Consider the following 15,497-nt stretch of genomic DNA (forward strand, 5'->3'; position numbering starts at 1 on the left):
TTTACTTAAAGATTTAATTACCATCAGGGGTAAAGGAAAGGGTTTTTGCTTCTGTAAAGGTGAGTACAGTGGTCTCCGACAGTTTTTAAATTCTGTACAGTGGGATAAACTGACGATGTCACCAACAGTAAATTCTAGGTGGGAAGCATTCAAGGAATTAATCGTGGATGCTACTAAAAGTTTCATACCTATTAAGAAATATTGTTCAAGGTTTAGGCCTAAATGGTTATCAAATGAACTAATGAGACTCGTAACAGAGGGAAAAAATGCATGGGATGCATATAAATTATCAAGCGACTCAGAAGCCTATGGCAGATATAAGCTAGTCTGTAATCAGGTTACAAAGGAGGTTAGGCAGGCGAAGGCAGATTACGAGAAATCCTTGGCAAAAGATACTAAGAAAAACAGCAAGGATTTCTTTACTTATATAAACTCTAAAAGGAAGGGGATGAATCTGATTGGTCCACTTGATATCGATGGTTCGACTGTTGATGATCCTGCTCAGATAGCAAACAAACTGAATGAGTATTTTGCATCTACATTCACACATGAGGAATTATTAAGGTTTGAAAATGGCAGAAGGTTATCAAATTATAGCAGGATACTTAATGATTTTGTAATAACTGAAAGCAAAGTGGAGGAGAAATTGTTGAAGTTAAACGTAAGAAAAGCACCTGGGGTGGATGGGATCTATCCAGTTATATTAAAGGAGGCGGCAAAGCAACTAAGCAAACCCTTAGCCATAATTATGAGAGCATCCTTGGATTCAGGGGAGGTCCCCACGGACTGGAGATGTGCAAATTGTATCCCCAATTCACAAAGGGGGATCGAAGGGTCACACGAGTAATTACAGACCAGTTAGTTTAACTTCTGTTCCGGGTAAAATTATGGTGTGTGTGTGTGGTATGGGTGTTTAAGGGTGCACAAGCTGCTGTGGCTATATTGCGGCTATTCATAGGAATGTTCAAAAAATACAAATAAATAAATATTTAATGTGAAGACAGTTCAATCTCATGTCATGTCAGAAACTAATCATAGTCATTCATACATTCCTATTTGTTTCAAATAACAGAAAAGTTCATTAATATTTGCATTTTCACCAATAATATCATTTAATGTTATCCGCTCTCGGAGATTTGCCAGAGAATGAAATGTTGAGGTTCGATGTTCTTGATAATATGGACAATCAATCAAAATATGTTTGACGGTTAGATGTTCAGAGCCCTGTGAACACTGAGGGGGATCATCGCCTGTGAGTAGATGGAAGTGTGTTAGATGGGTATGTCCTATTCTAATCCATGCGAGTACCACTTCTTCTCGCCGTAATGTCTGAATGCATGAGTGCCAAAATTTTGGGTCCTGTTTCAACTGGAAAAGTTTGTTATTTGTTTGTTTATGCCATAGCTCTGTCCATTGTGCATGGTATGCTATTTGAATTATAATATTATAATCATAAACTGGAATAAAGACAGAGGTTAAGTCTAATGTGGACGGATTTTTAGCAGAAATATCACTTTGATGCCTGAATGTGCTGGAATCCAGCAAAAGTTCACTCGTTGCTGACGATCTTTAATTTTTAACAGCAAATTCTTGATTTGATTTAATACAGGGTGATCCTTATGAGAGAGATTCTGCATTGCTCTAATTGAGCTGAGAGAGTCAGTGTAAATTAAATATTTTGCAGATGGGTGAAGAGTCAAATTTTCAAGAGCTAATTGTATTGCATATAATTCTGCTGAAAAGCTGCTGTACTCAGGTGGAAGAGAGGCTGATATGATAGCAGAGGGAAACACTGCTGCTGCTCCAACAGGTGAATGAGATTTGGAACCATCAGTATATATCGGTAAGAAGTCAAAATAGTTTTGAATATGGCTAGCATGGAGTTGTTGCACATTCAGAGTCAGTAAGCAATTCTTTCCCCATTGGAGAAAATAATTATTGTAGGCTGGTTGAGGAAATGGAATCCATGGTGGGTGAGAATAATTCTTTCTGTGCTGCCTACTCTGGAGAGGAACATTCCAATTTTGTGCTATTTCAAGGAGCCATAGGCCTGCTGGTCATATTTTATTTGGTTTATTTCTATAGAGATTATGAAATGGTGGATTAAAGAGATATGGTTGGATGGGGTGCGGAGAACAGTTTTGTATTCTGACTGCATATTTAAGTAGTAACATTTTTCTGCGGAGGTACAGAGGGGGCTCATGGGCTTCAATATATAGACTATAGGTTGGTGATGTCCTATAAGCACCAAGAGCAATCCTCAGGGCATTGTGTTGTACAGGATCGAGCCAGCGCAATACACTCTTTCGGGCAGAATCATAAACTGGGGCACCGTAATCCAACCGAGATCTAATCAGTGCTCTGTATAAGAGCAGCAAAGTTGTACGATCTGCTCCCCAAGACTGGGCAGATAGAGCTCTTAGCATGTTCAGCTTTTTAAGACAGGTAGTACGTATTACTTTAATGTGCTCAAATAAATTTAACTTGCTATCTAATATTAATCCCAGAATCTAATATTGTTGGCAATCGGGATGGTGGCATTTGATATCCGAAGTTCGGGGTCTATATGTAATTTACGTTGATTGCAAAAGTGGACTGCAACTGTTTTCTGATGGGAAAGCCGATATCCATTGAAATCAGCCCATTTTTGAATTTTATTGAGGGACATTTGCAATTGCCATTCAATAGATCTCATGCTCTGAGAATGGCAAGAAATGGATAGATCGTCAGCATAAAGATAGGCTTCTACAGTATTTGGAAGTTCTTTTGAAATGGAATCAATTCTAAGGGCAAATAGGGTTGCACTCAAAACCGACCCCTGTGGTACTCCTTCCTGCAAGAATGTAGAAGATAGGGAGTTTTGGTATCGAACCTGGAAAGAACGGCTCTGGAGGAAGTTCCTAATAAATATAGGCAGGTTGCCTCGCAGACCAAGATTATGTAGATCACTGAGAATGCCATACCGCCAGGTAGTATCGAATGCCTTTTCTATATCAATGGAGACCATGACAAGGTGTTCATTTTTCACAAAGGCATTGCGAATTTCAGATTCAGCCTTGATCATCAGATCTAGAGAGGACCTATTTTTGCGAAAGCCATGTTGACAATTACTAGGTAGTTGTTCAGTTTCAATGATCCAGCTGAGTCGACTGTGGATCATTTTTTCAAGAATTTTACCAAAGCAACTAGACAGAGAGATTGGCCTGTAACTATTAGGATTGGAAGGATCTTTTCCAGGTTTCAAAAAGGGCAAAACTGTAGCATGGTGCCAAGAGGTTGGATAAATATTTTCCAGGAAGATCCGGTTAAAGAAGACTAGCAGGATTTGTAAGTTTTGCTCATCGAGATGCTGCAGCATGACATAATATATGCCATCTGGCCCAGCTGCACTGTTTCGTGTTGTTCTGATGGCTTGTAAAAGTTCACAATATTCAAGAGGCTGATTATACGGAAGTGAGAGTGAGGTTCTAAAGATGATGGGCCGCTGTTCGGTGGAGGTCTAATTTTTTGGAATTTCGGAGTGTAATTTGATGCAGCAGAGACTTCAGCAAAAGTTTTACCCAAGGCATTCGCTATATCTAGATAACCAGAGAGTTCTTGCCCATTGTACGAAAGAATTGGGGAAGGGATGTTTGGAAACTTCCCAGAAAGCTGTCTAATTTTCTTCCATATTAATCTGGAGTCGGTATTTCTATTGATAGTACATGCAAACCGAGTCCAAGAATCTTTCTTGGCTTGCCTGTGAATGAACCACGCTTTTGCCCTTAGCTTCTTGTAGCTAATTAAATTAGCTGTTGTTGGAAATCGACGGAATAAATTGAATGCTTTATTTTTTTCCTGCTTTGCTTTCGTGCACTCTTCGTTCCAACAATAGTTGAAGTGCCGTCGGGTTGGGGGGTTTGATAATGGAATTGAGTATTTTGCTGCAACTAAAACACGGGATGTGATATAATCAGTTACTTTATCTATAGGTTGTGGCTGAAGAGTTTCTTTGTCCAAAATGATTGCTGATTGAAATTTGGCCCATTTGGCTTTAGAAAAAATTTCCATTTTCTGCAGGGTTGGTCTAATGGTGATTGTGTAGTGAGCAGGTTACAGACAATTGGAAAATGGTCACTTCCCATTGGATCATCCATAGCGGACCAATGAATGACTGGAAACAGTATCGGAGAACAAATTGAGAGGTCGATTGCAGAAGTCTGTCCAGTAGGTAATTGTATGTGGGTGTGTGTACCACTATTAAGAATGGTAAGGTTCTGTTTATCTAGTAGTTTCAATTAGTCGGCCCTGTCTATCTAATTTAGAGGATCCCCATAAAGGGTGGTGGCCATTGAAATCCCCTAGCAAGCAGATTGGGGAGGGTAGCTGTATTAAAAGTTCTTCGATATATTTATAAGAGTAGGTATTGTTTGGTGGGAGATAGATTGAGACTAGCGTAAACGCAATCTGAGTAATCAGACGCACAGCAACGGCTTCAATTTGGGTTTGAAGAATGATTTGGCTAGCAGGGATCTTTGAGTTTAATCAAAATAGCTACACCACCACGAGCAGAATCAGATGTATTCCGATCTCTTCGATAGATTGTGTAGTTTTTTTATAGAAACAGAAATTTGAGCAGTTAAAATTTGAGTAGGTTTCCTGCAGACAGAAACCCACTGGAGAGTAGCGTCTAATTAAGTACTGAATGTCGTCGATGTTGCCTCGAAAGCCTCTACAATTCCACTGTAAAATATAAGGCATTATTTGAGTTTCGAAGAAGCTGTACCTGACATGGCTGTCTTGTAGTGTTCTGGCTTTGGTTTATTTCTTTTTGGAAAGGTGGGGCGACCTGTGTCCATATCTTCTTCTTCTTCTTCTGCAAATATTTCAAGAATTGGATCTTCCTGTTTGGATGAGTACTCTTGATCCATCGATGTGTCCTGAATAATCTGTTTTGAAGTTGAACTAGCAGTCATTGGCGAATGAGAAGATTTTGCTGGAATCGTAAGAGGCGTATTATTTGCTTAGTCTGAGTGCTTCAGGATATTGGACTGCTCCCGAGAAAGGACAGCTCGAGCCCAGTCGGAGATTGATATGTTGGATGGAACAGTAACATCAGTTTGCGTGGCTATTGTTTGATATTTTTTTGCAATACTGGCATATGTACGGTTAGGTATACTGGGTGCAATTAATTTTCTTGCTTCCTGATAACTAACTTTGTTTTCGACTTTATATTTTACAATTTTTCTCCATTTTCCACTTCTCACATGTTTTAGAGTAAGCAGGATGGTTTTCCTTGCAATTAGGACAAGTCATTTCTTTTGCCGAACAGTCATTCTGACTGTAATCAGAAGATCCACAGTTGGGACAAGCTGGGTTCCCTCTGCATGCCGTCTGAGAATGGCCATACTTTTGGCATTTATAGCATCTCAACGGATTAGGAATATAAGGACGAATGCGACAATTTAGATATCCTGCTTTTACTGATGAGGGTAGATTTGGACTGCTAAAGGTGAGAATGATATTTCTGGTGGGTGTGAGTATATTGTCCCTTTTAGTCATAATTCTTTTGACAGCAATTACATTTTGTTCATTTAGCTCTTCAATTTCTTCTTCTGTCACGTTCAAAAGGTCCCAACTAGATATAACACCCTTAGATGTATTTAGGGTTGCATGAGGAGTTACCTTTACTGGAATTTTAGCAAAGTTTGTCATTGTCAAGAGTTTTTCAGAATGCCTGCAGTTGACAGTTTCTATTAGTAAGTCTCCCCGATTGCAATCTCTTAATTGCCTTGGGAGAACCTGCAATACTTTCCAAGTGTTTTTGGATTAGAAAGGGGGATAGCTTACTAAGAGGCTGTTCTGATAATGAATGCATTATTAAAAATGCAGGAAACTCGGTCGCAGAGGAAATGGTTTTTAACCTCTTTGCTTGTGAAGTCATGTTCATGTTCTGTGTCTAGCCGACTGCTTGTCGGTTCTAAAGAAGGAAACATATTTGTTCCATCTTGGCTCCTTTTAGCCCCTAGCAGATGAACTTTTCTGCCAAGGTTACCGGCCCGCCACGGGGAGGCAGGAGCAGTGCCTGGAGTGACCAAGCGAAATTAGTAGGAGTTAGTCTATTAAATATGAAAAATAAAGAAAGGTTACTTTCCTTCCTTGCTCTCTACCAGTACTTTTGATAAAAGAGCTACTAAATAAAAGGATTTCTCAACGAGAGGAACGTAAAAGAGAACGCAGAATTCACCTATGAAAAAGTCGCAGTGAAAGCACTAAGAGAAATCGCTCAGTCAATCATTTGGCACCTGGGGTGGTAAAATTATGGAGTCACTGGTTAAAGATGCATTGCAGGATCATCTAGACAAGACTGCAGCAATAATTCAGACACAGCATGGGTTTGTTAAGGGAAAGTCTTGTCTGACAAGTTTGATAGGATATTATGATGTGGTTACAAAGGAACTGGATGCAAAAAATAATTTTGATATCATATATTTGGATTTCAGGTAAACCTTTTGACACTGTTGCGCATGGAAGACTATTGTACAAATTGGAGCAGAATGGTATTAAGGGTAAGTTGCTACAATGGATAAAAGGATGGTTAAGTGGGAGAAGACAGAGGGTGGTAATCAATGGGTGCTGCTCTTCGTGGACTAATCTTATTAGTGGGGTCCCACAGGTTTCGGTGTTAGGTCCACTGTTGTTTTGTATATTTATCAATGATATTGATGAAGGTATATCAGGCTTAATGTCGAAGTTTGCAGATGATACAAAGGTTGGCATAGTTGTTAATGACAGTAATGGCAGTGTTCTACTACAACAGGATCTAGATAATTTGGGCAGATGGGTAAGAAGTGGCAACTGAAGTTTAACCTTGACAAATGCAAAGTACTGCGTATGGGGAGAAGTAACCCCCAGAGAAACGTACCAACTGTGTGGTACTACACTTAAGGTGATAGAAAATGAAAGACCTGGGGGTAATTGTGTAGTCAGATATGAAGTTTTCTGAGCAATGCAGACAGGCTGCTAGGGCAGGTCATGGGGTTTTGTCAATGATATATAGGAATTTTGCTAGCAGGGAGAAGGAGGTGATTGTCCCTCTGTATAAGGGAATGGTCAGGCCACGCCTTGAGTACTGCGTACAGGTCTGGAGGTCTCATTTTAGGAAGGATGTAGATTTACTTGAGCGTGTACAGAGAAGGGCAAGACTGGTGAGGGGAATGAAGGGATTCTCTTACCAAGAGAGGCTTAAGTTCTGCAAATTGCAGTGGCTAGGAGACTAGGCATCTGCGCGGTGATCTGATTGAGGTGTATAAGGCCTTGAATGGGTTGAGCACGCTGAATTCTGATGGGATCCTTCCACTTGTTCAGATTACGAACCTAAAGGGGCATAAATTCAAATTAAGAAAAGACAGGTGTAGAATAGATGTGCGGAAATTTGCCTTTAGCCAGCGGGTGGTTAATTGCTGGAACAAACTTCCATCTGTCGTTGTGGAAGTTGACAGGTTAAATAAATTTAAGGAGGAACTGAACAGGCATTTGGAGGGAATGGTGTGATTTTTTTATTTTTTTTATTTTATTTATTTATTTTTTGGCTGATGCTGCATAAGCTCATAACAGTTGCTTTCTTGCATCACATGCCACTACTACTACTACTACTTCAAAATGGACCTGCACTATTGCTAATGGACCAACTGACCCAGATAGTCATTAAATGACTTTCCCTGGGTCAGCTGGTCCCAGGGAAAGTCTCAAAGGAATGGAAAAACAAGTATGCATCCAATTCCTGTAGCAAAATCAGCAGACTTAAAAGAAAAATACAAAAAACTTTAAGCTTTTGGGGAAAAATTCAGTACAAGAATTATGGTTATCTAGTGCGTAGAACTTGACCATAAAGTTGATTACACAAAAATGCCTTGCTTTCTTTGCAAGTGGAATAATCAAAGCAAAACGGGAGTGTAACCGTCAAGTCAGTTTCTAAGACCAGGTTCAAAGAACAAGATGAGACACTAGCAGATCGAAACCCACCTCCTCTGCATATAAAGCTATATTTAATGAAACATCTTGTCCAAACCCTGAATAAGTATGTTTACTCTAAATTTCCATAACTTACATACTAAAAAATCAAAGCAAGAATTTTTGTTGGACCTAAAATCCACAAGCTGCTGCTAGGTTCTCTATTCAATGAATCTGATGAGATTTGTTGAATATAGAATACCAAACCAAACTGAGAGATGCTTGGACTGGCTTTAAAAATGTAGCAACCATTTTTTTTGGAAAACAGTAAATAACTGGACATCATAAGTGATACGATGGAGAAGTTCAAAAAAACTAGGAAAATACTTCTTGCATTCTCATCTGAACCATTTCCCAGAAAACTTTGGTAATTTAAATAAAGAGCAAGGGGAACATTCCATCACGATATAAAAGAAATGGAGATAAGGTACTAAAGGGGAAGGAATATCAATATAATGAGTGTCTACTGCTGTATGCTAAAAGGAACACCCACCAGAACAAGCTATATGAAAAAGTCAAAAAAAAAGTGCAAGATTAACAGTCCAGTTAAACTTGTATAAGAAAACCAGTTGTCAACCATCTATGCTTGACAGGAGGATCTAGCCGATCTGGGTAAGAATATACCCAGATCCTTGATATAACGTGGCCTCGACAATGCTCCCCGCATACACACTACTCAGACTCCCTCCAGTCACTATCTGGCTGAGTAGAGGTAGCAAGATTATACACTAGCTGATCCAGAAGCCTCCTAGAGAGTTACCAATAGGTTCTGTCTGGTGTACTAACTAGCGGCCGGCCTGCGAACACCGTTTTAGAGCTGTACCCTCGAAATGTAAGGAATATTGGATCTCGCCACGACGTTCTTCATAACCTCAAAAGTCATCCATCATACTGCATGATGGAAGAGATAGGGAAGGGTTGACCGGAACTTAGCTCTAGAGACTAAACATGGGTTCCACCACTTCAAGCCTCCAATAAGCAAAGTGGTGGTATTTCACCGGTTGATGAGAGTCACTACCACCTAGTACTGCATATCCCGGAGCAATATGGCCTTAGTTGCTAATGCTCCTAAAAACCAAACAACAAACAAACTGCCTGGTAACATAGAGGGGCGGTGTTCCTCCATGTGGCACCCACACCTCAACCCCTGCTTACGTTGGTTCACACCTGGGTGGTCACCCACCATGTTGTGCATGGGAGGTTATACCCAGGATTCCTAACAGTCCCACCATCGTGAAGGTGCAAGCAGAGGATTTGGCTGTCACAGACTGTCCGGACTTCGCCGAAATTGGGTCCACTTGACTTGAGTGTCACCCGAATATCAGTTCCATCAGCGTTTTAGACGCCCAGGTAACAAGTACAGCTTGTCTGGCATATCTGAGAGAATGTCTGTGACAACCTCAAGGACCAAATACTCAATTTAACCTTCAAATCAAACCTGCACAGCAAATTCTTAGTTTTTAATATCAGGAATAGTCCAAGCCTACTTCCAGCAACTATCACCATATGCAAATCATGTAGTGTAAATGCTGTCCCCTTCCCTGAAACCTCAAAGCAGATGTATGCCAAGGTTTTTTGGCCCCTTAGGCAAACGTAATTTGCTTTTATGGATGGGCTGCCCCTGATTAACAAGACCAGTAAAGCTGTCTAATTCCTAATCAAGAAACTTCACCAAAAACTTTTAAAATCCACCTTCCCCTTCCCTCCACCACACTTAATACAAAAATATTTAAAAATCAAACATAAATACCCCACCTATTTTATTTTATCACAGATATAAAAATCAAAGTAAACAAAGTTAAACTTTAAAAATGTATACATGAATAAGGGGAAAATGTCTACTAACATTTATCTTTTAAATATCTTTGTTACATCTGATAATGTTGAAATAATCGCGCATTGTTACTTTTCTTGAAAATACAGGGTGATTCAAAAGACAAATATACCACAGTACATTCTCCAATTTTACTCCAATTTTTTATCATAAAGATAATTATCACAGAGATTGCAATAAATTTTGACAGTATACTCCTTCCCAAATGCAGTTCCAAGCTCTTTTCATCATTCTTTTCACTCTTTTCTTTGATTGGACTTGACACAATGTTTGAATAGTTTTCACTGGAACTGATGATTTGATACAGACTTTCAATTCTTCAAATATATGAAGGTTGTTAGTGGATACCACTTCTTTTTAGAAGACAGAAAGATAAAAATCCAGGGACTGTAGATTTTTAATTATAAATGTGCTGTGCTTGGTAAAATGATGCCATCTTCACTGTAAAAAAAAACCTGCTTGGTGATTTTTTTTTTTTTTTTTTTTTTTTTTTATGAAAACTGCAAACACAAGAGGTATTAGAACCTGTAGTACGTAGTACTGTGCTTGGGTTGAAGGTTCAAAAGAAAAAAGAAGATATTTTTTGACATTAGACTTGAACTTCTGTAGACAGTAATTTGCAGGAAATAGAAAAGAAGAAAGGTTGTTCCAGAAAAAGGCAGTTGAATGAAAAGGAAGGAAGATAAAAAGTTGGTTTTGTGAGTTTGAAGTTGGACAGAAAATGGATGTTGGCTGGTGGCAGCACATGTTTGGACTGTTTTGAAAGGAAGAGCAAGAATTATAGAAGCCAATTCAGAAGAACAGTGCCCATGGAAGTATCTGCAAAAAAGGCATGCAGTAGAAACAGTACATATGAGACAGTGAGTGGAGAGGGACTGTTAGAAATTAGTGATTCATTAACCTAACTGGCCAATTCTTCTGAATGGAATCTAGAAGCCTGAGAGAAGCTTTGGGGGCACCGCCCCAGATGTTGGAACAAAATTCCATGGTAGGGCGGATTTGTGATTTGTACAAAGTGAACAACTGTTTGGAAGAAAAGTAATGCCAAGAGCGAAAGAGAAAACCAAGGTTTTTAGATGCAGAAGAAGCAATATTTGTAATGTGCTTGTGCCAAGAGAGATTAGAATTCAGAGTAATCCCCAAAAGAGATACATCATCTTGCCTAGAAACCGAAGTTTCACCAAAGATAAGCAATGAGCAGCAGAATCCTTTTTGTGAGATCTAAAACTCAGTCTTGTCTTATAAGGCTTGAAATCAACTAAGTTTTCTTTGCCCCACTGGAGAATTACCTGGAGATCGACATTTAAGGAACTGGTAGTGGATATTCGAGAAGTTGAAGCTGATTCAGCAGGACAAGGATTCTCAAAATTGAAAGTGGAATGCAATCTGCTATCATCGGTAAAACTTTGGATAGGATTTCCAGTCAATGGAAGAAAGTCATTAATATACAAGAGAAAAAGAATGGGGGAAAGAACTGAACCTTGGGAGACATCAAGAATAAGTGAAGAAGTTAGAAGACAGAGAGCCATCTACCATCACCCTCAGCGAACAATCAAAGAGAAAACTGGATAACCAAATATAAAAAACAGTTGGCAAACCATAAGATGGAAGCTTGTTTAGAAGACCTTTATGCCAAACACAATCAAAAGCCTTTGAGATGTCAAAAGCAATTGCTTGTGTTTCACCAAACTTTTCCACTGAATTTGTCCACAAATGGGTAACATAAGCCAGAATATCACAATTGGATCGACACTGACAGAATCCATACTGGCAAATGTTGATCAGATGGAAGGTTTCTAAGTAGTTTAAGAGTTGGCAGTTGATTTTTCTATTACTTTAGAAAGAGTAGAAATAACTGGATGGTGGGGATTTGTCACTGTTTTTAGGAACTGGCTGGATATGAGCAAATTTCCAAGCAGAAGGAAAAACACCTTTGGAATAAGAAAGTGAAAAAAGGCAGCAAAGAAAAGGAGTAAGTTCAGGAACACAGGTTTTGAGAACAAGTGGAGAAATACCATCAAGACCTGGAGCTTTCTTAGCATCAAGATTCATCAAAATCCTTCTGACAACCTTTTAATGGAAGACCACAGGAGGCATTGAATGGGGTGTGTTGGGAATGGTGGGAGGTGTTTTATTAAGATCATAAATACATGAGTTGGAAAAAAAAATGGGATGCCAGCAAGTCAACTTTATCCTTGGCTGAAGTGACAACAGAACCATCTGGTTTTGACAGGTGTGAGCAGAGATGGGCAAAAGTTGCAGCCAATAGCTTTGGCAAGAGACCAGAATTTTCAGCTACCATTAGGCCAAGAAGCAAGTTTTCTACTCTTAGCCTGTTCAAAATCTAGTTTGGACTGATTAATAATTGCTTTACACAATTGTTGCGAGCTTTCGTGTAGGCAGAAAATGATACTGAAGAATTGGAAACAAGCTAATTACGATATGCAACGTTCTTCTCTTGAACAGCCTTAGCACAATTTTTGGAAAACCAAGGTTTTGAGACAGGACGAGATTTTAAAGTGAAGTGTGAGATAAAGGATTCCATTCCTTCAAGAATAATTTCACTGACACGATCTGAGCAAAGATTGACATCAGAAGTTTTGAAACAGTAATCCGACCAAGGAAAAGAAATCTCACAGGTCATCCCATTTTCCATTCTTGTAATGTCAAAGAAAACGAGGTAGGGAATAGCCATGTGATATAGGCTCCATTGGAGAAGAGACAAGTTGTGATCTGAAGCACCTAAAGGACCATTCACTTCAACCATGTACTTGGAACGGTTGTTTGTGAGAAAAAGATCAAGCGTGTTGACTGTATTAGTTAGGATTGTACGGTATTCTTGTACGTAAATGAACAATCTGTGCAAGGTCATTAGTAATTACAAAAGCCTCAGCATCTCGACCAGCTGGGTCGGTGTGCATAGAAAACGGAAGCCAGCTGGAGTTGTGAACATTAATAAAATCACCAAGGAAAATTACCTCATTGTTAGGAAAGTTGGATTGGAGAAAGTCAAGTTGTAGAGAGAGGAAGTCAAAGAGTTCAAGAATATCAGTGGAGTTGGGAGAAGGGTAGAGATGAATTTGACAGAATGAGATAGAGATTAAGCCAGAGAAGATCAAAAAGAGGAGATTCTCTTACCAAGTCTCTGACAGGGAATATTGGAATGGACAAATGCACAAGTACCACCTTTAAGGCAAAAGGAATCATACAGTGAATAATTTAGGCAACTGAGATGAGCAGAAGTTGAATCAACTGATAACTGTCAGGAAAAGAATATGGGGTTTGGCAGACTGCAAGTGGAAATGGACATCGTTGTGATTAGAATTGAGACCACGTATATTTGTGAAATGAACTAGGAAGTGTTTGGGAGGTTTGGATCTTTTCGCAGATAAGCTTACTCTATTAGTTTGACAATTTGTGGTGTATTCAATAGTAAGAAAAAGTAGGGGGGGCCATGCTGTATGAAGTAATGAAGTTGTTGGATGTGGCGTACACATGGTAAGAATATACCCAGATCCTTGACATAACGTAGCCTCGACAATGTCCCTTGCATACACATACTCTGGCTCCCTCCAGTCACTATATGGCAGAGTGAGGTAGCAAGATTATACACTAGCTGATTCGGAAGCCTCCTAAAGAGTTACCAATAGGTTCGGTCTGGTGTACTAACTAGCGGCAGACCTGCAAACACCATTTTAGAGCTTTACCCTCGAAATGTAAGATTGGATCTTGCCACGATGTCCATCATAACCCCAAAAGTCATCACTCATAATGCATGATGGAAGAGATGGGGAAGGGTTGGCCAGAACTTAGCTGTGGAAACTAAACATGGGTTCCACTACTTCAAGCCTCCAATAAGCAAAGTGGTGGTATTTCACCGGCTGATGAGTCGTCTACCACCTAGTATTGCCTGGTAACACAGAGGGGCAGCACACCTCGACCCCTGCTTACGGTGGTTCACACCTGGGTGGTCACCCAGTGTGCTTGTGCATGGGGTTATACTCAGAATTACTAACAGTACCACCATTGTGAAGGAGCAAGCAGAGTATTTGGCTGTCACAGACCATATGGACCTCGCCGAAATTTAGTCCACTTGACTTGAGTTTCACCGGAATATCGGTTCCATCAGCGTTTTAAACTCCCAGGTAGCAAGTACAGTCTGGCATATCTGAGAGAATGTCTGACAACCTCAAGCACTAAGGACTGAAAGCTAACAGAACAAGAACTGATGGATATCTCAGGATGACGGATAATGAGGATATGATAGAATTTGATTCATGCTACTACAGTAATTAGAATAAAATTTCCAATAATAAAGTTACACTTACAGCTTGGGTTACACAAATTTTGAATCACCTTGCATATAAACCCCTTTGAAAATATTTGTGGAAATATTAATCAAGGATGCAAGTATAATAATATTTGTTAACTCACCTTGAATATATGGAGGTGCACTTAAAAGGTCATCCTATGGAAATGGAATTATAAATATTAAGATTAAAATATAATGTAAAGTAAAAATTTATACAAAAGGAAATTGATCTGACATGAAATAATACTTTCAGAAATTATAAATACTGTTGCCTACATCAATATATGGTTATATAACAAATATTACACCATGTAACAAAAAAAAGTTGTTTATATTTAACTGTTTCTTATTAAGCATTTTGTGAATTCAACGGTGCCATTGGTTTTTCTGTAGTGTCAATATTTTGATGGAAATTGAAGGTTATGTTTTTGTGATGCTTACATGCACTGTTTAAATGTGTACCAATACTGCGATATGTAACAGCCTGCAGTATTTAAGTTCTCATTTTGTTTTGCAGTTTGCTGTGACAACCAAATGAAGGTGTAATTCATCTCTAGACTTATTCTGCTATGATTAAGGATAATCTATAGATCTGTAGCAGATAAAGCACAACATAATTGATGGTGCCAAGTTTTGCAGTGCATATGAAGCAAACTTTGGAATGCCAACAGATGACCACAAGTTGTGGACACATCATTTCCTCTGTGGTAGTTACATATTAACATTAGTACAATGACTGCCTTTTGTGTGGTAGTCAAAGTTCATATCTAGAATACATCCATGATGACCACTACTTCTGTATGGTAGATATAGCAAAGTTTAAATAAGACGTGGATTGGAAAGCTATAGTGCATCTCAACATACCATCCTCAATTGCTTAGGTGCACACACACACACACACACACACACACACACACACACACACACACACACACACACACACACACACACACACAGAAAAAACCTGCCAATTCACAATCCACCTTCCAGAGAAGATCTAGAATTGGATAATGAATCTGGTAAATGAAATTAACTGCGATTACACCCTGAGAACGGGTGTAATCCCTGTTAGTCTGTTCAAGTAAAGTGACCCATTTCCCTATTCAACAAGAATTGGAGGACTTATGAGGGACCTGGTTCTAACCAAATCCAATGTAAAGCTCTGTCATCTCATTTTAAAAGATGAACCTACTGGATTCCAGCTGCAAAATTACCACATGCAGAAAACAACATGTCATTTCACACTGTTATTTGTTTCGAGTTATTTATTCACACAGGAGCAGAATCCCTGTGCTATTGCCTTTTTTTTTTTTTTTTTTTTTGGTTTGATTAGTCTTTATGAAGAAATTGATACCAGCT

At 39.1% G+C, this 15,497-nt stretch overlaps 1 protein-coding gene across 1 annotated transcript in view; it reads right to left on the reverse strand.

The window, feature by feature from the left end:
• RecQ4 (RecQ4 helicase) overlaps window positions 1-15,497 on the reverse strand; it is a 398,588-nt gene that overhangs the window by 367,475 nt on the left and 15,616 nt on the right. The window contains exon 2 of the mRNA XM_090378321.1: window positions 14,261-14,294. Within this exon, the coding sequence (XP_090234447.1) occupies window positions 14,261-14,294 (34 nt within the window). The remainder of the gene's footprint in view (window positions 1-14,260; window positions 14,295-15,497) is intronic.

The sequence above is a fragment of the Mastigoproctus giganteus genome, chromosome 7, assembly GCF_048544385.1.
Source record: "Mastigoproctus giganteus isolate SK-2022 chromosome 7, ASM4854438v1, whole genome shotgun sequence".
In the NCBI taxonomy this organism is placed as follows: domain Eukaryota; kingdom Metazoa; phylum Arthropoda; class Arachnida; order Uropygi; family Thelyphonidae; genus Mastigoproctus; species Mastigoproctus giganteus.